This window comes from Marmota flaviventris, chromosome X (assembly GCF_047511675.1).
Source record: "Marmota flaviventris isolate mMarFla1 chromosome X, mMarFla1.hap1, whole genome shotgun sequence".
NCBI classification, from domain to species: Eukaryota; Metazoa; Chordata; class Mammalia; order Rodentia; family Sciuridae; genus Marmota; species Marmota flaviventris.
In genome coordinates this window covers 42,436,369-42,463,338 of record NC_092518.1, presented here as the reverse complement: position 1 = coordinate 42,463,338, position 26,970 = coordinate 42,436,369, and the positions used below count along the sequence as shown (strand labels likewise).

Here is a 26,970-nt window from a genome sequence, read left to right as displayed (position 1 = left end):
GTTTGTTCATTTTCTTTTTTTTTTTTCAAGAGTGAAAAGAGTAGGATTTATTCAAGTGTGAAGAATAGAAACTGAACTCTTGTTGGTGCAAAAGGGGACCCGGATAGGGGTTGCAAGTTTATTTTCATTGTAAGTCAAAACCGTGAAAGATCTGAGATTCTACCCTAATTGGAAACTGACAAGTTATCCTGCCAGTTTTTTTTTCTAAACTAATTATTTTTGCATTGCTCAGGATTGAACCCAGGTCCTCACACATGCTAGACAAGCACTCTACCACTGAACTATATATCCATAATCCATGATACATTTAGGCACATGTGTGCATGCACACACATACATAAAATCACAAGACCACTGGATATGGTGGTGTGCACCTGTCATTCCAACAATTCAGGAAGCTGAGGAAGGAGGATCACAAGTTCGAGGCCAGCCTCAGCAGCTTAGTAAGGCCCGAAGCAACTTATGTTGGCCCTGTCTCAAAAAATAAAAACTCCTGGTGATGTGGTTCAGTGATAAAGTGGCTCTGGGTTCAATCTCCAGTATAAAAACAAAAATAAAAACACAAAACCCGTGAATCAGAAAAACAGACCATTTATTACTTATTATACCCCAAACCAGCAACCAGAGGAACTAACATTGTGCGTTGATATTTCATGCCCCAATTTGTACAGGGCTGGATGTTTCCTGTGGGTGCCTGATAGCAGCATGGGAGAAGAACCTAAAATGAGGAGACTTGAAGATGTTCAGAAGCTATTGACATACTTGCCTGAGCTCCTCTCCATCAGATTCCTCATTATCATGGAATGTCAGCAATCTCTTAGTTGGAGGTGAGGGTAGCATTTCTAGGTTACCCTGAACTGTCTCAATCTTTCTGGAGTTATATATTCTTTAATTTACTGTTCAAACATGCCCTTGGCTCAGGCCAGGACTACACATAAACCTGAGCAATCCATGAAGACCCTCCCCCAACAATATGAATATGCCACACTTTATCATCCACTCTTGGGGGTGGATGTGCTTTTGATTGGTTTCCAGCTTGGGGTGATTATGAATAAAGCTGTTTATAATATAAGCATTCTGTTCTATCTTTGGTTAACATTGGTACATGTTCTTTTTCTTAAAATTTTTTTTTGGTGGTAGAAAGAAGCAATACATTTATTTATTCATTTATTTTTATGTGGTGCTGAGGATCAACCCAATGCCTCACATGTGCTAGGCAAATGCTCTACCACTGAGCAACGACCTCAGCCCATTTTTTTTTTTTTATTGGAGATTGAACCCATGGCACTCTTTCTTACCATCTCCATCTTGTCACACTTTCTCTGCCCATCTGTTTTCATTTTTGTTTTCAACTTTTGTCTCAACTATCTCCATCTCCTTTCTATTAATCTTTTTCCTTTTTTTGCTTGTTGTACCACTTCTTATGTCTCCAGGTATCACTCTGCATCTGTCTCTCCTTTGATTTCTCTGTAACCTCTGGTGCCCCTATGTTCCCCAGGCTGGCCTTGAACTCCTGGGTTCAAGAGATCCTCCTCCCTTACCTTCCCAGTATCTAGGATTACAGGCACATACCATGGTGTTCACCATTGCACCCACCTTTTTTTCTGTTGGTATCTTTCTCCCTATTCTTCTGATTCTTCCTGTGTGTCTCTCTATTACCTGTCTTTAATTTCCCATGTCTGTCTTTCTCCCTAGCCTCTCAGGATCACTTCCTTTTTATTTTATTTTTTAAATTTATTCTAATTAGTTGTACATGACTCAGGATCTCTTCTTGATCAAGTGGATAGGGTGACCCTACTGTCAGGGTTTAGACCCTCTTCCTCTTCCTTGATTAAGCCCATCTCTTTAGAACACCTTGCCCACCCAGTATTTTCCCTTTTCCCCATGCACATATGTGGATGGCAATTCCAGGGGCTATAGGGAGTGTGAGAACCATCAGCCAGGGAGATCAAAGCAGAAGAATGGGGTAGAAGAGCTGAATGACAAATCAAGATAGATGGAGACAAAGATGGGAGTGAGGCAGGGAGGAAGTGTGGAAGAGACTGGAAAAACCTGAAGGAGGGCCACTGAAATCCTTGGTGGATGTAGATGTTAGTAAATAGGAATAAATCAGAGATGAAGGGCTGGGGGTGTAGCCTAGTGGTAGAGCCAGCAATTAGCCTGAGAGGGCCTATGGGTTCCATTCCCAGCACAGTAGGGGTGTATTTGAGAAAGAGAATGCAGGTGAAGCACTTGTGTGTTTCCTTAAGGACCCCAGTTAGAAGGTAAAGGGCCAGAGGCCTGAGGCAGGCTGGCCTGACCATTTGCTGTGGGTCCAGACTCTCAGTACAGGAGGTACCTCCATGCTGCCACCTTGGGAACCACTCACACCTTGCTTGCTCTCCTGCATTTGGCGCTGCATATACTGTCTCCTCCCTGCTGCATTTCTGACCCTTACAGAGATTCCTGTTACTCCTCTACTCCTCTGTCTTTATTCTTTCTCCTTTTTTTTTTGTGCCAGATATTGAACTCAGGGACATTCAACCACTGAGCCACATCCCCAGCCCTATGTTTTTTTTTTAATATTTTTTAGTTGTTGATGGACCTTTATTTTATTTATTTATTTATGTGGTGCTGAAAATCGAACCCAGTGTCTCACACATGCTAGATATGCACACTACCACTGAGCCATGACCCCAGCCACCCCCCAGCCCTATTTTGTATTTTATTTAGAGACAGGGTCTCACTGAGTTGCTTAGGGCCTTGCTAAGTTGTGGAGGCTGGTTTTGAACTCATGATCCTCCTACCTCAGTCTCCCAAGCTGCTAGGATTAAAGGCATGTGTCATCATGCCCTGCTCTCTCCCTCTTTTTTTCATTTATCTCTTGCATGTCTCTTTCTGCCTCCACCTCTGTATCTCCCTATGTGCATCTCTTTGTTTCTACTTCTCATCTCTCAACTCTGTTGTCTCTTTTACCTTCTCTCCATCTCAGTCCCTCCCTGAATCTGACCCTATATTTCTCTTAGGAAGCTGACACATGCACCATAATCTGAAGCTGCCCTACAACTCTTTCTTTCCCTCCTTCTCATTTCAAGTTTATTAAAACTTTAGCAGTACAAATTACCCAGGGTGCAGATTCTTTATTTTCTAAGCCTCACTTTCTAACCCCTCTCCTTCATATTTTAAATCTGGCATCAGCCTACCCTATCCCAACTAGAGGCTGGAGGAACTACTGTAGGAAGGGGCCCTGAATGTTACTTGGTGAGCAGGCGAGCCACCTACAGGGGCCCAGACTGCATTGGTCCAGTTGCCCCCCAGTGGTGAACTTGAATGGATTCCCAGGCACGAGAGGAGGGCTGAGTGCCATAGCATTTGGAAGTGCCTTAAGGGATGGGACCTTAAAGTTGGATGAGGTAGAATTTAGAGGCTACAGAGGATGGGGAACCTGCAGATAGTAAGGGGTTTGTAGGGCCAGGGCCCATTTAAAGGGGACCAGGGAGATAGTGTAGGATTGTGTAGAGGCGGTAGGTTCTGCATTTGCCTTAGAGGGCAGCATGGAAAGATGGGCAAGGAGTAAGGCCGGTGGACTCATGGAAAAGAAAGGCCTGGCAGAGGTAGTAAGCAAGGTGAGGGCTGGAAGTAACCAGCAGACTAGACCAAAAAGGCCACTGGAATAATCCTGAGTGGGATGAGGCCTAGGAGTGCAGAAGGGGTCCAGAAGGCACTGCTGCTCTAAGTGCCTGTGGCACCAATGGTTAGGGGTCATACCCCAAGGCTCCAGCCATGTTCCTGGTGCACACTAACCCCACCTTGCCCTGCTTTTCTCAGGCCCTTGGTGGGGTGGTCATGCACTACCTGGCACTATCATTCAAGCAGGAGGCATAGTGGCTCTGTCACCTTTGCATCCCTATGAACCAATATTGTACCAGGGAAAGGGCATTTCCATCAAGTTGCAATGGCTTGCAGATAGGAACAGGTTTTGTCTCCCATGAGGTCATGTGTACTGGAGCTGTTTGTGTAAAGGAAACCCTTGATTTCTCAGGAAGCTTTTGTGCCTCCCTGTGGCATTTGCACCCCAATGGAGAGTGTCTGCCTCAGCCACATAGGATTTACATATAAGTGACATCACGTGGGTGTGATGTCCATCCAAAAAAATATCTTCCCCATTCATGTCCTATCCTGAAATGAAAATTAATTTCTAGTTCTTTTATGGTTGGCCTGAACAAACAAACAACTAAGCCAATCATGGTGAGGCACACCTGTAATCCTAGCTACTCTGGAGGCTAAGGTGGGCTAAGACAGTGATCCAAACAACTGACAACACTGCATGATCTACTCTGTAGAAAAGTATCCCTGTGATAGAAAGGGAGACTGACACAGGAGACCTTTTTTTGAAGAAACCATATCTCCCTGACACCAACTTCCATTCTAGGGCCACAGTGAGACCACATTGGATGGGGATAATTTTTGAAAATGGGGTGACTGGTATCTAGAAAAAAAGGGCTTCTTGTAAGGTCAATTTCCCAGCCTTGGCCATGGGAGCTTATGGAGGAGGGGTCAGGATAGCAGTATGTGTATGTGTACAGTGTCAGGGGTACAACATGCACAAACATGTGCACCCCCAACAATCCCTGTGTTCGTGCACTTCTTTTCAAACATGTTCCTGTCTGCTCATTCATTGTTTGGCTCCTGCACACCCTTATGCATGTACCCAATTCTTATCTTCATGCACTTCTCCCTTCCTGCTCATTCATCCCATAAATGTTTATTATAGCCCATTCATGGTGGGACTCTAAGTCCTAGGGCTTCTGAGTCATGAAAAGGGCTCTGCCCTTGTCCTGAGAGGGAGGTCCTGGGAGTGCATAAACAGGCATTTCAAAACTGGCTTTAAAAAACTCATCATGGTGCAACACGAAGAATCTGGGATGAGAACTTATTACATGTGAATGTGGGACTAGGGTGCCCTGAGAGAGAAAAAGGGAATCCGTCTGTCAAGGCCACTGGGATGCCCCACCCCCAACCTGGGACAAGGGAGCAGAATAAAGGCCCTCTCTGGAGAGTCCAGGGCTAACTGAAAGTCAGCCCTCCCTTAGAGGTGAGAGAACCGAGGAGCAGCTCCCATAGTGGTGGTGTCAGGTGGCGGCTTCCTCAATGATATTGCTGACAGCTGGGAAAGTCTGTGTCTGGGGTATCCTCCTTAGGGGAGAGCTGGCTGGGGTCCTCTAGCAATGGGGGTACTAGAGAAGGGAGAATGATGTTAGGATGATTGGAGGAGTACAGGTAGAGCATTTTCTGCCTCTCTCCCTGACAATCGTCATTAGGTACTCACCATTGCGGAACTGTCGGGAGGTAAATCGAGTGAGGAGGATGCTAACACCCTCAACGAGGGCTAATAGAATGCCCCCCATCATCACTGAGCCCACCATTGCCAATGGTCCACCTGAGGGGTGAAGAAAGAAAAAAGTGAGGGCAGGCAGAACAGTGTGGGAGGCTCAAGGGTCAGGGATGAGGGGGCACTCACTGCGGGCAGCCAGCACAGCCCCAGTCACTGCACCACTAGTGATGGAGTTCCAGGGATCCTCCCTGCCTCGCAGCTGCACCAGGCCACAGTCCACGGTTGAGAACAGGAACCCCCACACTGCAAAGCTACCTGTATGGGGACAGAAGCTTAATTAGTGTATCTGGGAAATCCCAAAAACCATATCCTGAGGTTTGGGGAGTTCTAAGGCTTGAATTCTCTGGTCAAAATTGGGAAAAAGGAGTCTAGGGGTGTAGCTCAGTTGTATAGTGCTTGCTTAGCATGAGTGAGGCCTGGGTTCTAACTTCTGCACTACAAAAAAAGAATGGGAGAAAATCTGATATAAAGGAAGGAGAGCAAACTCCCCTGAAATATTATGTCTGTTCACATCCTTTGTAACTTCCACTTCAAGCCATCTTTAATTGTCATTGATGAAAGAAAAGTGGCACAGGATTGATCACACACACCTGGGATAAGACGCTAGTTTATTGTCAGGAGCCTGACAAGGCTGCTCTGCACAAAGACAGGGACAGCAGCAGCAAGCTAGGGAGAGCAGCACAACAACCCCTTGAATGTTACCTTTTATAGGCTAGAATCATGGCCTCGTGCTAGGGGCAGGTTTAGTCTGGACTGACATAGTAAGTATCCCCTCATCTTGTGGAAGGCGAGTTTGTTTCTTGGGAACAGAGACAGGCAGTTTTCCTATCTCTCAGAGGGCAAACAGGGAAACCGGCATGTCCCTTTATCTTCTCAAGGAGAGAACAGGGAAACCAGTACGTCCCCATCTCAGGGGCCGGTAAGTTGTCTCCTATCTCTCAGTGAGAGAAGAGGGAGAGACCAGCAGGTCTCCAGGCTAACAGGTTTTATATTGGGCTACTTTGTATTCTTGGGAATAAGAACAGTATTCATAAAGTGGGGGTGGGGAAAAGGAAGATGGCTGCAATTATGCTAACAATTGATATTCCCTTCACCTTTATAAGGAGGTGACAAACGTTACAAGCATATTCATCTTTTATATGGCTTTTAATAGGCAACTTCAATTTTATTTTGGCACCAGGGAGCCACATCCCCAGCCCTTTTTATTTTTTAAGACAGGGTCTTGCTAAGATGCTTAGGGCCTTGCTAAATTGCTGAGGCTAGCCTTGAATGTGTGATCCTCCTGCCTCAGCCTCCCAAATTATTGGAATTACTGCACCACTACTGCACCACTGGCATACATCACCATGCCCAGCACAACTTTGATCGTTTAATCACTACAGACAGCTGGATTTCAGGGAGAAAGAAACAGGTCAGGAAAGTCAGTTAATAACATAATATACACCTGGGTATGGTGGTGCACACCTGTAATCTCAGCAACTTGGGAGGTGGAGACAGGAGGATCACCAGTTAAAAGGTCAGCTTGGGCAATTTAGCAAGACTTTATCTGAAAATAAAAAAAAAAAAAAAATATATATATATATATATATATATATATATATATATATATATATATATATATATTTATTTATTTATTTTTCAGTTTTCGGTGGACACAACATCTTTATTTTATTTTTATGTGATGCTGAGGATTGAACCCAGCGCCCCGCGCATGCCAGGCGAGCGCGTTACCGCTTGAGTCACATCCCCAGCCCCTGAAAATAAAATTTTTAAAAACTAGCTAGAACTCATTAGATTTCAGTGGTGGAGAGCTTAAACAGCGTGCATGAGGCCCTGGATTCAATTTCCAGCACTATCACCAGGGAAGAAAAGTATATATAGGTTAAACATCTCTAATCCAGAAATATAAAATGCTCCCAATCCAAAGCTTTTTGAGTATGGACATAACACCACGAGTGGAAAATTCCACATTTGCCATCACATGATGGGTCACAATCAAAATGCAGATGAACTAAAACTACTACAAAAATTAGCAGGGTGTGGTGGTAAGCACCTGTAGTCCTAGGTACTCAGGAGGATAGGGCAGGTGTATTACTTGAGCTCAAGAATTTGAGACCAGGGGAGCTGGGGTTGTGGCTTAGTGGTAGAGCGCTTGCCTCGAACGGTCGAGACCCTGGGTTTGATCCTCAGCACCACATACAAAAATAAACAAGTGAAATAAAGGTGTTGTGTCAACTAAAAAATAAATATTAAAAAAAAAGAATTTGAGACCAGGGCTAGGGTTGTGGCTTGGTGGTGGACTGATTGCCTAGCATATGTGAGGCACTGGGTTCGATTCTCAGCACCACAAAAAAATTAATGAAGTAAAGGTCCATCAACAACTAAAAAAATAAATAAGTTTGAGACCAGCCTGGACAACACAGTGAGACTCCACCTTTTAGGGTGTGGGTGTGTGTGTTGCTGAGAATCAAACCCAGGGCCCTGTACGTGCTTGGCAAGCACTGTACCACTGAAGTAGATTCCCCAGTTCCAAGACCTCATCTCTTAAAAAGTAAGTCTATAGGACTGGGGATGTAGCTCAGTGGTAGAGTACTTGCCTAGAATGACCTAGGCCTTGGTTTGATCCTTAGCACTGCACAAAAAAGAAAAAAAAAAAAAAAATATATATATATATATATATATACATACATATATATATATATAGTTATATGTGTAAAGTTACTTTTGGCCTATCTATATAAGGTAATATATAAAGCACAAATTAAATTCCTATTTATATTTGGGTCCATTCTTAAGATATCTCATTAGGCATATGCAAATATTCTAAAATCTGAAAAAACTCTGAAATCCAAAATACTTCTAGTCTCAAGCATTTTGGATACTTGTAGTTAATATGTTTGAGGGATTATTGTGTTTCAGGACCTATATGAGATACTGTTAGTTGACATTGTTAATTTTAAATTAGTTAATATTATTTAAGGGTTTGTTTAGCATAGCAACCAGCACTTAGTACCAAGTAAATCAGTAAATTACAAAACTACTGATAAGGTGGTTAATGTAATCATCATCACCCTCTTATAGATGAGGTTCAGAAAGGCATGCTACTAGCCCAAGGCCACAAAACAGGGAAGACATGGGGGCTATATTTAAACTCTGGAATCTACATTCTTGCTCTTCCATGTTTAATTGTTTGGAAATGTCACCTCCATTGGAAGAACTCAGGCAGAGTCTGAGCTAAAATCTGGACCTCCCACTTGCATCTGTCCTTAAAGGATCGACTTCCCTCAACACTACCATCATATTTCCTATGGCATTACAAGACTCTCACCTCCAATCTGGGGTGCATGGATCCTCACAGTGTTGATACTACTCCTTAACCGATGTTGAATTCCCTGGGAAAAGTAACAAAATGAGTAAGGGCAGAGTTGAGGCCACTGGCAGGATTTCTAGCCTTTAAGAGAGGAAAGAGGGAGCTGGGGATGTGGCTCAAGCGGTAGCACACTCGCCTGGCATGTGCAGGGTGCTGGGTTCGATCCTCAGCACCACATAAAAATAAAATAAAGATGTTGTGTCCACCAAAAACTAAAAAAAAAAAAAAACAAATATTAAAAAAAACAGAGAGGAGGGCTGGGGATATGGCTCAAGCGGTAGCGAGCTCGCCTGGTATGCGTGCGGCCCAGGTTCGATCCTCAGCACCACATACAAAGTTGTTGTGTCTGCCGAATACTAAAAAAAATAAATAAATAAAAATATTTAAAAAAAAGAGAGAGGAAAGAGGTGGGCTTGGGATGTAGCTCAGTGGCAGAGCATTACCTAGCATTTCTGAGCCCCTGGGTTCAATCCTGAGCACCACACATACAAAAAAAAAGAAAAATAGGGAAGGACACAGGTGACCTAATAGATGTGGAAAAGCAGCCAAGAACTAGGGGTCTTGAGGGCACTCTAGCATAGGTGTTGCCAAAGTTGGGTTGATAAGTTCTAATTAATTCCTTTGTACACTCATTCACTCAATAAATGGCTAATGAGCACCTACTAGGTACCAGGCACTACACTGCAGGGATACAGCAGTGAACAAGGTAGATTTGGTCCCTCTCCTCTCAGAGCTCATATTGTAGTGGGACAACAGATCCTGAGCAAATAAATGAGACAGTTTCAGACAGTAACACAAACTCTAGAAAAAATAGGATGAAGAAATCTGATAGTGACTGACGAGTCAGGAAAGGCCTCATTAAAGTGGGAGCACATGTGGGGCACTGGGAATGTAGCTCAGTGGTAGAGCACATGCTTAGCATGCCTTCAGGAGGTCCTGGGTTCCATGCCCAGCACCCCCCCAAAATAAATAAATAAATAAATAAGGAAGGGAGCAGTATGTGCTAAGATCCTCAGAATGAGAAATGTGAGCAAAGATCCAGGAAAGAGCGTTCCCAGAGTTGAGGGGAGGGACAGAACTAGAGGTAAAAATTGTAGAGATCTTTGAATGACATTTGATGAGATATTCTGAGCAGGTAAGAGAGCAAGAGACAAAAATGTTTATGTTAAACTGAAAGACCCCAGCCCAATAACTTTAGGCCCAGTAATAAATCACCAGGGCTTGCTTCCGCACCTGCACAGACGTCAGATGTATTTTTCAGAAAATCAGTTAAGTGAAACCGATTAAAAGGGAAAAACAGGATGGTTGGGAAAGAGCAGAAGAATAGATTCCAGGGCATGCCTGACTAAACAGGGGCTAATAAGCAGGAATAGAAAAAAAAACAGAGTGTTCATATGTAACTGTCATATGGTGTAATTCCAGGAACATAAAATGAAAAATAACTTTACCCTTTAGGTAACCTGTATGTTGGGTTCAAAATAACCAATAAGAAACCTGTTGCTTACCGCGCGCGCGAAACCTGCTCCTTGACCCTATAAAAAATCCTGTACCCCAAAGCCCGGTGTGCCAGTTCACCGAAGCTCCGGCTGAGGTTTCGCTGGGCACCCGCAGGCGCCTGTGTATCAATAAATCACCTCTTGCGTTTGCAGCCAGTGCCTCGTGCGTCTTTCTTGGACAGGGAATCGGTGGGTCTTTCAAAACCAGGTGCATGCCAGTAATCCCAGTGGCTCAGGAGGATCGTGAGTTCAAAGTCAGCCTTAGCAATGGTGAGGTGCTAAGCAACTCAGTGAGACCCTGTCTCTAAATAAAATACAAAATAGGGCTGGGGGTGTGGCTCAGTGGTCAAGTGCCCCTAAATTCAATTCCCAGTACCAAAAATAAATACATAAATGTTTTTATAAATCAAAAGGGTTTTCTTTTCGCAGAGTCTTTAGAGGACTGAGGCAGGAGGATTCAAAGTTGGAGGCTAGCTCTGGCAGTTTAGCAAGATGCTGTCTCAAAAGAAAAAAAAATAACAAAGGCTGGGGATGCAGCTCAGTGGTACAATGTCCCTGGGTTCAATCTCTAGTAGTGGGGGAAAAAAAGGATTTTCTCAATTGTAAGACTTTATTCTCTCTGCCAACTAAACTCCTGTCACTTCCCTATATCTAGGTTTCTAACCCAGAATCTGTCTTTAGGTAAAATCTGTCTGGCTTTGCATACACATTTAGGATTTGGAGACTTTTTTTTTTTTCTTTGCAGTGCTGGGGATCAAACCTGGACTCAGGCATGCTAGTAGGTGCTTTACTACTGAGCCATACCCCAAACCCTAACTACTGTTTTGAAAGTATACTATTTTCACAGAGCAGCTCTAGATGGGTGGAAGGAAGACAGGGGTCTGTGTGTAGTTCCTCCAAAATCCCAGGTCCAGAAGCCAGGCCTAGCATACAGTAGGTGAGCAGGTACCAGAATGAATAAGTGCACATGGAATGGCTGCTCCCAGCAGTTTTCAGAGCAGCATTCTGTATAAGAATGTCTTCTGACCCCCAACACCAGTGAAAGCCAGGACTCACAACAGGGGCATTGTGGAAGCCCTTGATAGCCTGGAAGACTCCACCTCCAATGACACCCATAGTGAAGGCTCCACCACAGTCATCCACAATTCGCCATGGGCTGCAAGCAGGAAGGGAAAGATGGAGTTAATGCAAGCTGGTCACCCCAGGCCCCAGCACCTGGACTCTTTCCAACTGGGAGAAACCATGTCACCAGAATGGGAAGTTCATGCAGCAGAAAAAAACACTTCAGATAGTAACAAGATAGCCAGGTTTGATGGCACATGCCTATAATCCAAGTCACTTGGGAGGCTAAGGAGGACCCCAAATTCAAGGCCAGTCTGGGCAATTTAGTAAGACCCTACTCAAAATTTTAAAAAGTGAGTCTGGTATGGTGGGTGCATGCCTATAATCCCAGCAACTCAAAGTCTGAAGCAGGAGGATCACAAGTTCAAGGCCAGCCTCAACAAATCAGTGAGACCCAGTCTCAAAAAAAAAAAAAAAAGGGCTGAAGATGTAGCTCAATAGTAAAATACCCCTGGATTCAATCCCAACACCCTCCCCCCAAAAGCAACAAGATTGTCTTATCACCTTCCCCCACACACACAAGAGAAACGGGTCAAAAGGGCGAAATTATTACTCTATTCCAACAAAGGAATCAGCCAACTGTTTAACCCCTATTAAAATTTGAGTTGGCACATTTCAATTAGGGATATAGAAGTGTTAACTAGCTGGGCACGGTGGTGCATGCCTGTAATTCCAGACATTCTGGAGGAGGCTGGGGCAGAAGGGTTGCAAAATCGAGGTCAGCCAGGACAATTTAGGGTGACCCTGTTTCAAAAAAATAAGGACTGGAGAAATGGCTCAGGGCAAGAACGCCCCTGAGTGCAATCTACATTACCACAAAGAGAGAGAGAGAGAGAGAGAGAGAGAGAGAGAGAGAGAGAGATATTTAATTAGTTAGTACTGTTACTAAAGCAGGGCCTGGTGACACGCCCTTCTCAGACGATCAGCCCTGTACATCCAAGCCCCACTCCTTTTACACCTAACACCAGGGAAAATCCAAAAAGACCACAAGGAGGATCCCAGCGCCCCCGCCTTGCCCACAAATAGGCTCATCCACGCCCCGCCCCTATTTACAAAAGCGACGTGGGAAAAAACATGTTTTATAACCCTGGGGGTTTCCACTCAACACCGTAGCCCCCCTCCGCTGAAGTGGATTTGACCAGCGGTATCATTTTGATAACAAAGAGGGACTATGAGATACGAAGTCAGGGGAAATGTTTGGTAGTCCGTACTGCACCGCACCTACTCAAGCACACAACTGTGGATTCTCTTAACAGAGCCTGAGTGGGAGGAGCCAGGTGAGGGGGCGGAAGGAATTAAGTTTCTGAGAGTCTCCCGAGTTCGGTACGTGACACTGTGTGGCCTGTGTGTCTCCCGTCCACCTCCCATGGCTGGCCTGGGCGCCACAACCGCAGTCCCAGTGCCTGTGACTGTTGTCGTACCAAGGCTCCTCCATGGCGCCCGCGTCTGGCGGCGCAGTCTGGCGGGACCCTAACCAGGCCACGCCCCCAGTGTCAACGCATATAGGCGCGCGAGCTTTTCACCTCGTCCAGGGAAACGATTGGGTCGCTTCGCTACTCGTCAAGCCAAAGGAGCACTCTTATTGGTCAGCTATGTTTGCGTCATCAGTCCACTGCAGCCCTTGCGTCGCCCAGTTACCTCAAGGCTTGGGGAAGAGGACCTCATTCTGTGCTTCGAGGGGGAAAAATATAGATTCGTGTGGTACTGGTGATAATAGTGGCGAAGAGGGTGTGTCGGCCGGTCTAACAGCTTTTCCACTACCCGCACGATTGTTTTGGTAATCCTGGAGTGGGCACATATGTTTAGATCTGGAGGAGGTGTTGCATCCAGCTCCCCCATCCCAACGCCTTAGTTCCTCCCACCCAGCAGTCTTTGAGGGACAGTGGGTGAGCCCACTTCTGGGGTGCAGCACATGGCACACTCAGCAGTGGGTGGAGCCTGTGCCTGGAAGAGGAACTGGGTCCTGCAGCATCCGGTCTCGAGAGCAGGGTTGGTGAGAATTTTGGTGATACTGCCACCTATCTCTTCCATCTCTTAGCACGTAGATTGTTAGTCTAGCTATTGGTGCAGTTAGGTAGGTGGAGGTCGTAAGAGTAGTACAGGCTTCAGGGAGATTCTTGTTTATTAGATCTAGATTAGATTCTTCATTTGAACTGATTTTCAGTCTTGTCTTTCCGTCCCTAGGTCTGTCACCTACCGCTATGCCGCTGCCGGTTGCACTGCAGACCCGCTTGGCCAAGAGAGGGATCCTGAAACATCTGGAGCCTGGTGAGAAAGCTAAGAGTAGATGGGCCTACGATTTGCCAGTCTTGACAGGCACTTTGTTTTTATGTCGGCACTTGGTAACCAGCAAGGGCCTAGTGTGTCCCAACCAGTGACATGGCAGGCATCTCATTGCTAACAATATTATTTACTGACATCCATTCCTACTGTGTGCTAAACACTGTATGTAGGAAGGGTTGGAGGTTAGATATTTCATCCTTATCAATACCCATATCAGATGCCATGTTCAATCCATGAATCAAGGTGGTGCAATGACGTGCACCTACAGACCAAGATATTCAGGAGCCTGAGGCAAGGTGGGGGGAATTTCTTGAGCTCAGGAGTTCTAGGCCAGTCTGGACAACAATCATGAGACACAATTTCAAAAATAATTAAAATAAATCTGTGAATCAATCTGTAGGGTTTAACTACATGGTATCTAATAGGAAGGATAGTTGACAAATCCTGCAGTCTCTTGTTGTCAAGTATAGTGGTGGGGTGATGTTTTGTTGTCTACTATAGATAGCATGTGTCTCACAGGTCCTCTGGTGATTGACACAACAGTGGTGACGTATACTTTATTGTTCACCATATCAACAGCTGACATGTATTTGGGACCTAAGAACATGGCATACTTATTATGCCTAACAGTCTAAAATGATGGTTAGGATCTATCACTTAGGCCTACTGTGTTTCTAGCTGCTAATTATATCTTATGGTCAATAATATTAAAACATGGTATATATTTTAGGCTATGGTGTGCCAGGCACTAAAAAAGGTATCATACTATTTCCTTGTTGATATTATTACAAGACCACTGTGTGCCAGGCATAGAACTTGTGGTTAATAGTATTAAGAGTATTGGTTTTTGGTGGTGCTAAGGATTGAACCCAGGTTTCTGAGTATGCTAGGCAAGTGCTCTACCACTGAGCTACACCCCCAATTCCATATCATTGACATTTTTTTAAGCCTGTTAAGTACTAGGTGCACTGCTGATGTAGAAATACATCTTATTAGCAATATTGATGATTATATCTAATATCTATTTCAGGCCTACTGTGTGACAGTCATTATACCATTACTGGCATCTACATTTCATTGTTAATTATAAGCACAGCTAAAGTCTGCTATAGGATCTACTGATAGCCAGCACTGAGCTGATAGTAGACACTTTTTATTCTATTGATATTAACTGACATCTGTTGCAGGCTTACTAAGACCTCAGAAACTTAATGGATTCAGAGCAATGTTTGGATAAGTCCCTTTTGCTACCCAAACTCTTGCTACTCAATATAGAGGAATCAGGAACCCTGTACTCACCAAACTTGGAAGCTGAATAGATTGGACATTATTTTTAGATAACCCCCTTGCTGATCAAACTCACTTCATCTACATAGGTTGGGATAACGTGAACTCAGGAACTGAATGGATATGGATAAATTTTTTCTTGGGAATACTGGGCCTTGTGCATGCTGGACAAGTGCTCTACCACTGAGCCATACCCCCAGCATGACATGGATAATTTTTTTTTTTATGAATTCCTATCAACTCTGAAACCAGATAGGTTTGGATAACACTATAAACTCATCGTCTGGACCCAGAACCAAAAGATTTAGGTAAATTTTCTGGCAAATTCTCCAAAACAGATGTGCTTGAAATGTAAGAAGTACTTCATTTGCTTCCTGGCACACACATACACCCAAGTGTCTTCCACATGTGATTTGTGTGGATATGAGTGTGCCTCTCCAGGCCCTGACTGTAGGATGAGAACTCCCCTGTTCCTTAACTGCTCTCCTCCTCCTCCTCCTCCTCCTCCCCCCTCCTCCTCTTCCCTCCTCCTCCTCCTCCTCCTCCTCCTTGTTCTGCTAGAACCGGAGGAAGAGATCATTGCTGAGGACTATGATGATGATCCTGTGGACTATGAGGCCACCCGGTTGGAGGGCCTGCCACCCAGCTGGTACAAGGTGTTCGACCCTTCCTGGTGAGCCTGGGGACCTGGGGGGTAAGGGCAACTGACTTTTGAGTTTGCCCTTCCTTGTTGTCCCTGACTGTGGGGCATATAGGGTACACGGGAAGAGATCTGGGGTCCTGACATGGGGCAGATATAGGCAGAGATTGGGGAGACAAAGAGTTCTTACAAGTAGAAGACATCTGTGCTGACACTCCTTCCCTCCCACTGCCCCACAGCGGGCTCCCTTACTACTGGAATGTGGACACAGACCTCGTGTCCTGGCTCTCCCCACATGACCCCAACTCCGTGGTTACCAAATCTGCCAAGAAGCTCAGGAGCAGTAATGCAGGTGAGTTGGCAGATCCAGTGGTGCCTCGAGACTTGCAGTTCTGAGAGGGGCCAAGTAAATTTTAGTGGATCAAGGAGGGGCAGATGAGACCAAGCAGGCCCAGCCCCAGGCTAGTGAGGATGTTAAAGGTGGAGACTGCTGGCTCCTGGAATGGGAGAAAGTCACTTCAGGACTTTCATGTTTTCCCTAGATGCTGAGGAGAAGTCGGACCGGAGCCATGAGAAGTCAGACAGGGGCCATGAGAAGTCGGACAGGGGCCATGAAAAGCTGGACCGGGGCCATGACAAGTCGGATCGGAACCATGACAAGTCTGACAGAGATCGAGAACGTAGCTATGACAAAGTAGACAGAGAGAGAGAACGGGACAGGGAACGGGATCGGGACCGTGGGTATGACAAGGCAGACCGGGAAGAGGGCAAAGAACGGCGCCACCATCGCAGGGAGGAACTGGCTCCCTACCCCAAGAGCAAGAAGGGTAAGCAAAGCAGGCTGGGACTTGGGTGAGGTACTCAGCTTGCCAGGACATACAATATGAAGAAGCCCTCTTTCAGGCGCCTGAACCTGGTATCCTGGAGAAGGGTGCTGTGGTCCATTGCAGCTACAGGCTCCATTTTTTTCCTGGGATGGGGGGCTATGTGATGAGGGACTCCTTTTGCCTCAGTTGAAGAACTTCCCCTGCCATTTACTTCCCTAGTGGCAAGCCGAAAGGATGACGAGTTAGACCCCATGGACCCCAGCTCATACTCTGATGCACCCCGGTAAGTGACAACCCCTTGTGAGCCCTTCTCTTTCTTCATGACTCTCACTGCACCTGTGAATACCATCCTCCTCACCATCTCCTTTCTCCTTCCTCAGTCTTGACTGGTTGGGGGATGATCACTATACCCCTTTCCCACCCCCTTGACCCTCTATCACCTCCAGGGGCACATGGTCAACAGGACTCCCCAAGCGGAATGAGGCTAAAACGGGTGCTGACACGACAGCAGCGGGGCCCCTCTTCCAGCAGCGTCCATACCCATCCCCAGGGGCTGTGCTCCGGGCCAATGCTGAGGCTTCCCGAACCAAGCAGCAGGACTGAACCTTTGTTCTCTGGAGCCCTGGCAGTTTTCTTTTTTCTTTTCTTTTTGTGATACTGGATATCGAACCCAGGGCCTTGTACATGCTAGGCAAGCATTCTACCACTGAGCTATTCCCCCAGCCCCCCTGGTGTTTTTAATAAAAGCTTTACTGTGGATCATGTTCATGAGGCTTAAGTGCTTCCTCCCTCTCACTCTTTTCAGGCTCCCCAACCCAAGCTGGCAAGATCCAAAACACATTTTATTTGCAAAACTCACCTAAGAAATAATACTGGGGTGGCAAGGGCTGAGGGCTGAGGTGGGACATTAACAAAGAAAGCTTAGTCACGTCTGCCCCGCATGGGAGCAGGGGCAGTGTGGATAGGGAGTTCGATGTCTGCCTCACCCTACCCCTAATACTGATCAGAGTTTGGTCCCAGCTGGGCCAGGGCAAGAAGGGAGAACGACGCCAGGCCAACGTCTTCAATCCCGGCGGCTACGAACCTTTCACCTTGGTGAGCAACCTGTGGTGGGAATGGGGAGGAAAGAGAAACACAGAAAGCTGGGGTGGGCTAGCAGTCGGGTTTCCTAGGCAAGCGAGGGTGGTGGCAGTAAGGCTGGTAGTCCTGGGGTTAGTAACAGTGCTTATGCGGAGAGGGCCCACTGGGTCAGAAAGCTACACATGGACTAAATAAATACAACATCTTTATTTGGCATTGGGTATCCTGACATTTGTTCATTACAGTTCTTTAGAAAACAAACCAAAAAATCAGACAAATTAATAAAATAAAGATCCAGTGGCCCTATTTACATATAGCAAAGACAGCCCAGGCATCTCCCATGAGCACATGTGTGCGTGCACACATGTATACACACACACACACACACACATACATACACACACACATCCACACACATCCCCTGGGATACAGTTAAGGGGTTAATAAGCTTTGGGGAGTGCAGGGAGCAGGTTTCACGGCTCATCAATTCTGAGACACCCCACCTTGAAGTAAGGGTACCTCATAATACAGCCAACGGGGTAGCAAAAGTGAGATTGGCAGCTTTAATTTTCTTCTCAGAAAATAACCCTGCATCTGGCAATTGTCAGTGTCTTAAGTTCAATGAGATTTAGCCACTTCAAGGACCTCCCTTCCCCACTTCCCACACTCTGGATCATTAATGATCTGATTATACCACAAATCCCCAAATGACTAAAAAACAAATGGCCCCTACTGCACCCTCCCCCAGATGCAAACTCTCAGCTTGGGCCTCTTTCTTGCCCTGGGTGTTTGCAGCAGGCCCATCTTTAAGGGTCTCAGTGCCAGGGAAGCTGCCCCAAGGCCACAAAAGAGACCAAGCCAACAGGACCCAGGGTGATGGTAAGGGAGGAGAGAAGGCCTCAAAGGATGGGAAACAGAACCCCACAGGTAGGCATTAGTCATTACTAAAGAGCTTTTGTCCAGTCTGTCTTTACAAAATTGGAGGGATGACTGGAAGGGACTGTCCCAGACATGAGAGACAAGACACCTCCAGCTAACAGGGGTGGGTAGACAAGACAAAATGCCTTGAATGACCATTTTCCCAACCCTATGCCTAAAGAGGTTAGACTGGGGCAGAGGAAGCAGCTCTAAAAACCCCCTCATGGGGAATGTCAATCTACCAGGAGGGGTTCATGTTGACACCCAGCCCTAGCCCCGCCCCCCGCCCCCCAGAAGTCTCAGTGTCCTGGGAGAAAAGACCATCTTCCAACCCCAGAGGAGCCAGGCCCTGGCGATGACTTGGTTCCTACAGATGCCTGACATCCTTCACCCCGTCCCCCCTCCCTGTCCCCCCCACCCCCCGCCACCAGCCCTCACTTCACCAGCACTGACTTTGGCAGAAAGGGCTCCGTGATGAGGTCTCCTCGGTGGGAGGACAGCTGCGGTGGTGGTGGTTGCCCTGGAGGCTGCTGGTGAATGCAGGGCCCAGAGGCAGAGGCAGAAGTAGAAGCTATGGCTTTGACTGCACCTCGGGGAAGGCTGTAGAGGTAGACTGCACCAATGACGAGGCCAGCGCCAAGGGCAAACAATGGGTCCAAGTGGAAGCCAAAGAGGCGGATGGAGGCAACAGTGGACAGCACAATGGACAGGGAGGTGGCAAAGCCCTTGAGGATGTTGTCAGCGTACTTGACAACAACAGCCACCAGCAACCCGCCAAAGGCTTGGTTAAGTACTACGCCCCAGACGGCAGGCGTGTACCCAAAGAAGAAGCCACGGCGGGCCACAGCAGTACCCTCAGCCCACCAGAGCCCTACTAGGCCCAATGCTGTGCCAAAGAGGCCCAGTTGCAGGTTGCGAAGCCATACGGACCCTGAGCTGCCTTTGAGGATCTTCTCAAAGTAGACACCTGCAAAGCCGGAGGAGAGGCAGGAGGCCACAACAGCTGCTAGGCCAGCCCCTGGGTTCTGATCCAGTGGCCGTGGGCCACCCCCACCTGCTTGCTGTGCCTGGACAATGGCGACACCAGTGAAGAGGAGCAGCAGGGAGGCCCACTGTAGCCGGGAGAGGCTGCGATTGAGCATGAGCACGGAGAACAGTGCTGTGGTCAGGATCTTCAGTTGGTACGTCACCTGTGAGTGACGTGGAAGATATTGAGGGCTCATCCTGAGTCCCAGTAGGTGCGTGTAGGGGGACAGCACCCACTGTGGCACAATGGAGGGACACTGGATGTCAATGGGTGAAAATAAAAATAGCAAAAAGAGCCAGTCACTAGCCATTGGTTGAGTTGTGGTTCAAGGGTCCAAGGACCCTCCCAGAGAGTACACAAAGGGTGGTGGTGCCAGGAAGTCCCAAGCTACACCCAAGTTCACATCCCTATCGCATTTTCTGGCTGTGTGATCAGGGACAAAGCATTTGCCCTGTCTGAGCCCTGGCAATCTCATCTGTAAAATAAGGCTAAAGTATATAAACCATCTTACAGCAGGTAGGTTTTGTGATGAGGGAAATCTGGATACAAATGAGTCAACCACAACAACAATAAAACCAGCAAATATTTACATAGTGCATTGTAGGTGCTGGTGTGGATCTAAACACTATGTAAATAAGTTCACTTAATTCTCATGAAACCACCATAGGAAGGTGGGCATCATTGTAACCTCCAATTCAAAGATACATAAACTAAGAAACTCAGGCATAAAGACATTAGGTGACTTGCCCCCAAATCACACAGCTGTAAAGTAGCAGAATTGAGATTTGAACCCAGGCAATTCAGCCCTAGAATCCTGGCTCTCTATTTAACAAGGTTGCCCATGAATATCTAACCTAGGATTCTTTCCAGGTATTTCTTTCAGTCATCCCAGCATCCCCATGAGCATCCCCTATTCCCAGTTCTCACAGATGAGGACACTGTGATTGAGGGAGTTCCAGATGACAGGGAGTCCCAAATGACACAGCCCCTGCTTTCTGCAGCTCATTCCCCATCCTACCCTCTATCCCCCAACCCAGCCAGTTCCCTTGGGGCCATACTGGGCTCAGGGCTCACCTGGAAAGTGGCAGCTGGTAAATTGGAGATGGCAACATACTGAAGGTTATTTTGCAAGGTGTAGATGAGAGAGGGCACTGCAAGCTTTAGTGTGTCCACATACTGCACCAAGACAGCCTCGTGGAGGAAAAGAACCAGGTGCTTCACGTTACCTAGGTGGGAGAAGGAGAGTCCCTTTTAACAAAGACTGTCAAAGATAGGGATCCCCTAAAGTTTGAGACCAGGCCTGGCTCCTGCCCTCCCCCACCTACCCAATACCCTAGGGGTTAGAATGAGGTCTGGGGCTCAAGTTTTTTGTTTTTTTTTTTTTCAGTGCTAGAGATTGAATCCAGGACCTTGTGCATGTTAACTATGTATTCTACTACTGAGCTACATCTCCAGCATTTGTGTTCAGTTTCTCCCTATGGTACAAATATATCTCTAGGAAGCCTTTCTGATACTAAGTTTATTCACTGCAAAAGGAGTTGGGGGTAGTTCAGTAGCAAGGCACCTGTCTAGCAGGCAGAGTCCCAAGTTTCTATACCCAGCACTGCCAAAAAAGAAAAAGAAAATAAAATGTCCCCAGAAGAATCATTCAAACAGGGTGTGCTGTCACATGCTTCTATTCCCAGCTACTTAAAAGGCTTTGGCAGGAGGATCCCAAGTTCAAGGATAGCCCTGACAACTTGGCGAGACCCTGTCTCAAAATAAAATAGGAAAAAGGGCTGAGGATGTAGGTAGGGTGCTTGCCTAGTATGTACAAGACTCTGGGTCCAATCCCCAGCACCACACACACACACACAAATTATCCATCACACTGTGTCTGATAATCATAGAGCACACTTCATTCACCTGAGAGCCCACCACCCTGGCATAGAACCCCATTCAAAGTAAGCACTTAATACATGTTTGTACAATGAAAAAATCATCACTATCCAGGAACTTATGAAGTAGAAGCCCTGGAGTTCGGGTGGAAAGTCATATTCCAAACAGGGGAAGTTTCAGACTAGTTGTTTTATGTTTTGGTACTAGAGATGGAACCTAGGATCTCATGCATGCTACTACTGAGATAAACTCCATCTCAAGGCTAGATTTTTAGACTTATACTATTTTAGCTCCTTAGTGGCCCAAAGCCACATGTGAGCAGGAGCCAGCCCTAGACACACCAATCAGTTTCCCCTGACCCATGGATTAATGCAGTCTTGATTATTAAGCAGAAGTCTGGCCAGAACCTGTTCCAGTGACCTACTGAGAATCATCAACACAGCCTTTGCAAAGCTCACCTCAATTTTTTTCTTTCTTTCCTTTTTCTTTTGGTGCTGGAGATTAAACCCAAGGCCTCACACGTGCTAGAGAAGTATTTGACCACTGATCTATACACCAGCCCCGCTTTTTTGTGTACTGGGGAAAACCTACATCCACAGCCCCTTTTTTAAACTTTTTGGTACTGGGGATTGAACCCAGGGGCACTTAACCAGTCCTTTTTATTTTTTGAGACAGGGTCTCACTAAGTTACTTGGGGCCTTGCTAAGTTGTCGAGGCTGGCCTCAAAATTGCAAACCTCCTGCCTAAGCCTCCTGAGTTGCTGGGATTATAGATGGACACTATCATGATGGTGTCAGTCCCTTAAAAAAATCTTTGAGAGAGGGTATTGTTAAATTGTCAAGGTTGGTCTCCAACTTGCTATCCTCCTGCCTCAGCTTCCCAAGTCACTGGATTACAGGTGTGCATCACTGTACCCAGCCCCCAGACCTTTCTTTTTTGCTTTATTTTTAAACAAAGTCTCACTAAGTTGTCCAGGCTGGCCTAGGATTTGTGATTCTTCTGCCCAAACCTCCCAAGCAGCTGGGATTCCAGGCATACAATCCCCAGTACTCCAAATAAATAAGGTAACAAGATTGTATGCCATAAACAAGCATAAATGTGCATATTCATATTACTGTGGTGAACTGTGAATATTCACACCAAATGGGAAAATAAAAAACAGTCTACCAAGAGGTCCACATTAGGTCAGGCTACTTTTTCCTTTTCTTTCTTTCTTTCTTTTTTTTGTGCAGTGCTGGAATGGAACCCAAGCCTCACCTACTCAGGAGGCTAAGGCAAGAGGATGGCTTGAACCTACAAGTTTGAGTAGATCAGGCTTTGAAACATACCATGGAGACTCTGTTTCAAATAAAAGAAAAACAAATTAAAATTGTAGATAAGAGCTAAAAGCCTGGCTGGGGATGCTGGGGATATAGCTCAGTTGGTAGAGTGCTTGCCTCCCATGCACAAGGCCCTAGATTCCATCCCCAGCACCACAAAAAAAAAAAAAAAAAAGGCCTGGCTGGGCATAGTCATGCATGCCTGTAATCCCAGCCACTCAAGAGGCTGAAGCAGGAAGATCCAAAGTTTGAGTTGCCTGGGCAACTTATCAGGACCCTGCCTCAACATAATTTTTTTTAAAAGGGCTGGGAGAAACATACCCCTACCCCTGGGTTAAATGCCCAGCACTGGTGGGAAAAAGCTGAAGGCCTGTGATGCAGTCTTTAGCTATCTCTCATTTCCCATCTCAAATGTTATCCTATGAGGACAAGCCTTTGAACTAACATTCACCTGCCTCAGTTTCCCAAGCTGCTGGGATTACAGTCATGTACCACCATGCCTGGCATTTTAAAAACTTTTATGACACTTAAGAAATCATCATAAATTTGAATTCAGATTGAATATTTGAATATTAATTTCTGATTTTTTTTTTTTTTTGGTACAAGGAATTGAACCCAAGGGTGCTTAACCACTAAACCACATCACTAGCCCTTTTTATTTTAAGACAGGTTCTCACTAAGTTGGTTAGGGCCTCGCTAAATTTCTGAGACTGGTTTTGAACTTGCAATCCTCCTACTTCAGCCTCCCAAGTTGCTGGAATTATGGGTGTGTGTCACTGCACCTGACTCTGAATTCCTGAACTCAAAAAATACTCCTGCCTCAACCTTCTGAGTAGCTGGTACTATAGGTGTGTGCCACCACACCTCACTGGTATTATCCTTAAAAAATATGTATCAAATAACTTATCCATGACAATAAGGGGGATTTAGAACATAGCTCAGTGGTATAGCACTTGCCTAGAATGTGAAAAGCCCAGGGTTCAATCCAGAGTACCGCAAAAACAACAACAGCATAAAGATAATAAGGACAAATTAAAACAAATAAAAAAATAAATTAAGGAAGGATTTACTTTGAGATATGAGGAGAACTACATAGACAGACATATTGGCTAGCACTGACTGGATAACCATTGATGCTGTTTCAGAGCAAAGTGGCCATGAGTTGATAATTGTAAATCTGGGGGATGGATACATGGATATTTTACTATTTTATCATTCTCTAATTTTGTCTAAGTTTGGAATTCTCCATTACACAAAGTTAAAGGTAAATCAATCAATCACTATGTGAGTTCCCTGCTACCTCATGGGTGTACGATCTCATTCCTACATCCCCGACTTATTAGGGGTATAAAAGTGTAGATGCTGTGGAAGGCAAAGAAGCTTAGGTGCACTTACATAATCCCCAGGCAGGTTCACAGACATGGGGATACTCACACAGCAAACCCTCCATGTGAACACATACAGGTATGTGGGGAGTCCTTCCCAACAACCCCTCCCTGGCTCGTACCCCTCTTCTGTGCGAAGAGCAGCAGGAGGCAGGTGAGACCTTTGAGCACTTCGGCCATGACCACAGCAGTTGTGGCAAAGAAGCGATCCCCAGGCAGCGTGCGGGCGTAGCGGATGCTGAGGATGAGGGAGGCATTCTGGACCACCAGCACAGCTAGGGATATGTACTTGAGGCGCCGGTGAGCTGTGGGGAATGGAAGGGACGGGGGATAGGAGGGGGTCAGAAGCTACTGGGGCATAGCCAAACCACCACCCAACCCCTCTCCCTTTTCAACCAGGATTATCTGAGCCACTGCAACTTCCTCCATCTGCCTGTCCACCCTGACCCAATGAGGGATTGACCCCTACCTGCTTCCATTCCTTCAACCACAGGCAGGAGAGCTAAAAACGGACAAGTAGGTCCATTCTGTCCAGCTCATATCTTGAATCCTTGCTGAGATGTCAGGAAATGGCTAGGGCAGGCCCTAGACATCCACCCCATCTCCCCTCCCTATCTCTCTAACAGAATACCAACAACTACATTCTCAACATTTATTGATAGTGCTCACTGGGTGCCTATCGCCAGGTAAAGGAATCTTACAGATTTCCTCAATAGACTCTTACATCACCCTGATTCTTAAGAAACTATGAAGATTCCCATTTTATGGATGAACAAATTGGGAATTTATATGAAATGATGGTCTTGTTTAATGAGGGTCATGTAAAGAAAAATACCCCAAATACAAGGAATGGGACTATTGTTTAAGGTATGTCCAACCCCAAAGAAATGGTATTTCTCTCATCTCCCCCATTGTCCCAAGGACTGAACCTCATATAATGAACAGTAACCCCACTAAGAATGGTCTGGTTCCCTCAACCATATAAGGAAATACTTCCCTATATTACACGTTCTGTCCTCCTAACGTTGCACGCCCTCCTTCCCCAGCCAAAGAATAATTCCTTGTTCTACCCACACTCACAATGAACTCACTCTGCTATAAGGAAGGACCTGGCACTCTCAATGTTCTTTCTGTGACCTATAAGGAAGGACCCTCCCACTTCAACATACAATAAATTCTACCTCCATTAGGAAGGGATCGCCACAGAAAGGTCTTTTCCACGTATAATGAAGGACAAACATCGTCCTCAAAATGGACCCTATAGTCATAAGGAAGGGCCTGCCCCACCCTAGCTGACAATTTATAAGGTCCCTTTATAAGGAAGGAACAACCACCCTCAGAACAGTTTCTTCCTTCTTCAAGGAAGAACTCCCACACCGTCAGAATGATCTCTCCCTTCCATTGGAAAAGACCTACTGCACTCAGAATGAAAGGTCTCCATGGTCTTATCCTCTCCAAAAGGAAATTTCTTCCATATTCAGAGTGGTCTTCACCCTCCAAATGCGGAAGGACTCTCCCCACAACCACCCTCAGAATGGTATCTTCCCCACCCCAACACACTCGCAATGCTCGGTTCCGTTCTCCCTTCCCTTTTACACGCACGCACACACGCACGCACACACACACACACACACACACACACACTCCCGCTGCAAAAGTGATGCTCCCTATCACTTTAGTGAGGAATCTTTCCGACCCTTAGCGATCCCGACCTCTGCCCCGCCGCCGACTGCTCGGCCACTGTGCGTCTCACCCGCACTCGTGGTCCCAGGCTCCAAAGTCCCCGCGGAGACCGCCCCTGGCCCGGCCGCCGCGGTGGAACCACCAACACCAACCGCTGCCATGTTGGCATCTGCCCGGCCCGTCCCCTCGGCAACAGCAGGCCACTTCCGTGTCAATCACTTCCGCTTCCGGGCCTCTGAGGCGAGGGCGGAGCCGAGTGCCTGCCTGGCCAAAGGGGTGGTTTTCCTCCGCCCTTCGTAAAGGCTGGCTGAAGTACTGACCCGGGAAGTTTCAAAGTTCTTTGAGAAAGGGAGAACCAGGACATGGGCGATTCTAAGCCCATCGTTACAGATCCGCGCTGGCCCACACCTCTTACTAGATCCGCCCCAGTGTCCCCTCAATCAGATCCTAATGCCGCTTTCCATACTACCCGCCCATCCTTTCTCTTCATCTCATTGGTTCAACCACATCTCGACCTCGGCTCTTTATTGGGACATTCTTCTGATGGTACGGCCCTTTCCGCATCAGAAATTCTTGAGGTCCTTTCTGGTTGGGCCGAAGTTCCTCCCCCCGAACCTTCCCACCGAGGCCCCGCCCCCAAACTTCTGGGAGGGAGGTTTTGAGGGCGGCGCCGAGAGCGTCCAGTGACTTGTATAGGGTTAGCAAGCCAAGACACAAGAGAGTTGATGGAATTAAGGGCCAACGTGCCACCTTAGGAAATGAGGGAATTGGTGAGGTTCACAGGTTAGTTGCTTTTGATGGGAAGTAGGCCAAGGTACAGCTGAGGTCAAAAGGAAACCAGGATAGAACAAGGAAAGAAATTAAGACCAGTTGAAAATGTCATCACACCCTGGATATTAAAATGCCAAGGACGAAGTAGTTAATATTCCAGTTAGCACTCAAACCTGATCACACTACAAGTACTCTGAAAAGGATTTTTTTCAAGGAAAGGGTACAGGTCTTCTTGCTTTTGAGCTGGCATCTTTGGTGATGTGTCCTAAGTGTCCTCAATGTTTACTGCATTTCTAAGAATCCTTTTGTACACACTGGGAAACACAAAAACTGAGGAGGAGGGCTGGAGTTGTGGCTCAGTGGTAGAGCGCTTGCCTAGCATGTGTGAGCACCACATATAAACAAACAAATAAAGGTCCATCAATAGCTAATAAAAAATATTTTAAAAATGAGGGGAAACATTTTTGTGGTTCAGCTGAAATAAACCCATAAAAGGGCTCTATGACACAG

The 26,970-nt window shown here is 46.3% G+C and overlaps 3 protein-coding genes across 6 annotated transcripts; 1 reads left to right on the top strand and 2 right to left on the bottom strand.

Moving 5' to 3' along the window:
• Positions 1-613: 613 nt before the first annotated feature.
• Positions 614-12,822, bottom strand: Timm17b (translocase of inner mitochondrial membrane 17B). Its single transcript, XM_027952302.2, has 6 exons — positions 12,784-12,822; positions 11,297-11,396; positions 8,703-8,766; positions 5,501-5,629; positions 5,309-5,419; positions 614-5,216 (listed from the first exon to the last, which is right to left on the bottom strand). The coding sequence occupies exons 1-6, from the start codon at positions 12,795-12,797 to the stop codon at positions 5,128-5,130; spliced, it is 507 nt and encodes a 168-aa protein (XP_027808103.2). The 5' UTR covers positions 12,798-12,822; the 3' UTR covers positions 614-5,127.
• A 155-nt stretch (positions 12,823-12,977) lies between these two features.
• On the top strand, positions 12,978-17,165 carry Pqbp1 (polyglutamine binding protein 1). 3 transcript variants are annotated; one of them, XM_027952244.3, is made up of 7 exons: positions 12,978-13,139; positions 13,547-13,630; positions 15,494-15,605; positions 15,812-15,924; positions 16,115-16,399; positions 16,619-16,682; positions 16,846-17,165. In XM_027952244.3, exons 2-7 carry the CDS (start codon positions 13,564-13,566, stop codon positions 17,000-17,002), a joined length of 798 nt encoding a protein of 265 aa, XP_027808045.1. In that variant the 5' UTR covers positions 12,978-13,139; positions 13,547-13,563; the 3' UTR covers positions 17,003-17,165. The 3 variants fall into 3 exon arrangements, with proteins under 3 accessions (XP_027808045.1, XP_027808048.1, XP_027808047.1); XM_027952247.3 differs by lacking the exon at positions 12,978-13,139 and adding an exon at positions 13,271-13,351; XM_027952246.3 differs by lacking the exon at positions 12,978-13,139 and adding an exon at positions 13,352-13,436.
• Positions 17,166-17,377: 212 nt separating this feature from the next.
• Slc35a2 (solute carrier family 35 member A2) lies at positions 17,378-25,902 on the bottom strand. Of its 2 annotated transcripts, none has more exons than XM_027952241.2 (5): positions 25,760-25,902; positions 24,129-24,311; positions 20,499-20,650; positions 18,851-19,587; positions 17,378-17,503 (listed from the first exon to the last, which is right to left on the bottom strand). In XM_027952241.2, exons 1-5 carry the CDS (start codon positions 25,848-25,850, stop codon positions 17,476-17,478), a joined length of 1,191 nt encoding a protein of 396 aa, XP_027808042.1. In that variant the 5' UTR covers positions 25,851-25,902; the 3' UTR covers positions 17,378-17,475. The 2 variants fall into 2 exon arrangements, with proteins under 2 accessions (XP_027808042.1, XP_027808043.1); XM_027952242.3 differs by lacking the exon at positions 25,760-25,902 and adding an exon at positions 25,423-25,552.
• Between the last annotated feature and the right edge of the window lie 1,068 nt (positions 25,903-26,970).

What these genes read in the sequence shown, in the direction of transcription:
- Slc35a2 (XM_027952241.2), bottom strand. Translation starts at nt 25,850, where the DNA reads ATGGCAGCGGTTGGTGTTGGTGGTTCCACCGCGGCGGCCGGGCCAGGG. An exon ending in GCTCTTCGCACAGAAGAGGG is followed by an intron (nt 20,651 to 24,128) that starts GTACGAGCCAGG and finishes TCTCCCACCTAG; the next exon opens with GTAACGTGAAGCACCTGGTT. An exon ending in TACCAGCTGCCACTTTCCAG is followed by an intron (nt 19,588 to 20,498) that starts GTGAGCCCTGAG and finishes CGTCACTCACAG; the next exon opens with GTGACGTACCAACTGAAGAT.
- Timm17b (XM_027952302.2), bottom strand. An exon ending in GCTTCCACAATGCCCCTGTT is followed by an intron (nt 8,767 to 11,296) that starts GTGAGTCCTGGC and finishes TACTTTTCCCAG; the next exon opens with GGAATTCAACATCGGTTAAG. An exon ending in GGCTGTGCTGGCTGCCCGCA is followed by an intron (nt 5,420 to 5,500) that starts GTGAGTGCCCCC and finishes TTCACCCCTCAG; the next exon opens with GTGGACCATTGGCAATGGTG.
- Pqbp1 (XM_027952244.3), top strand. Translation starts at nt 13,564, where the DNA reads ATGCCGCTGCCGGTTGCACTGCAGACCCGCTTGGCCAAGAGAGGGATC. An exon ending in CTACCCCAAGAGCAAGAAGG is followed by an intron (nt 16,400 to 16,618) that starts GTAAGCAAAGCA and finishes TTACTTCCCTAG; the next exon opens with TGGCAAGCCGAAAGGATGAC. An exon ending in TCATACTCTGATGCACCCCG is followed by an intron (nt 16,683 to 16,845) that starts GTAAGTGACAAC and finishes TATCACCTCCAG; the next exon opens with GGGCACATGGTCAACAGGAC.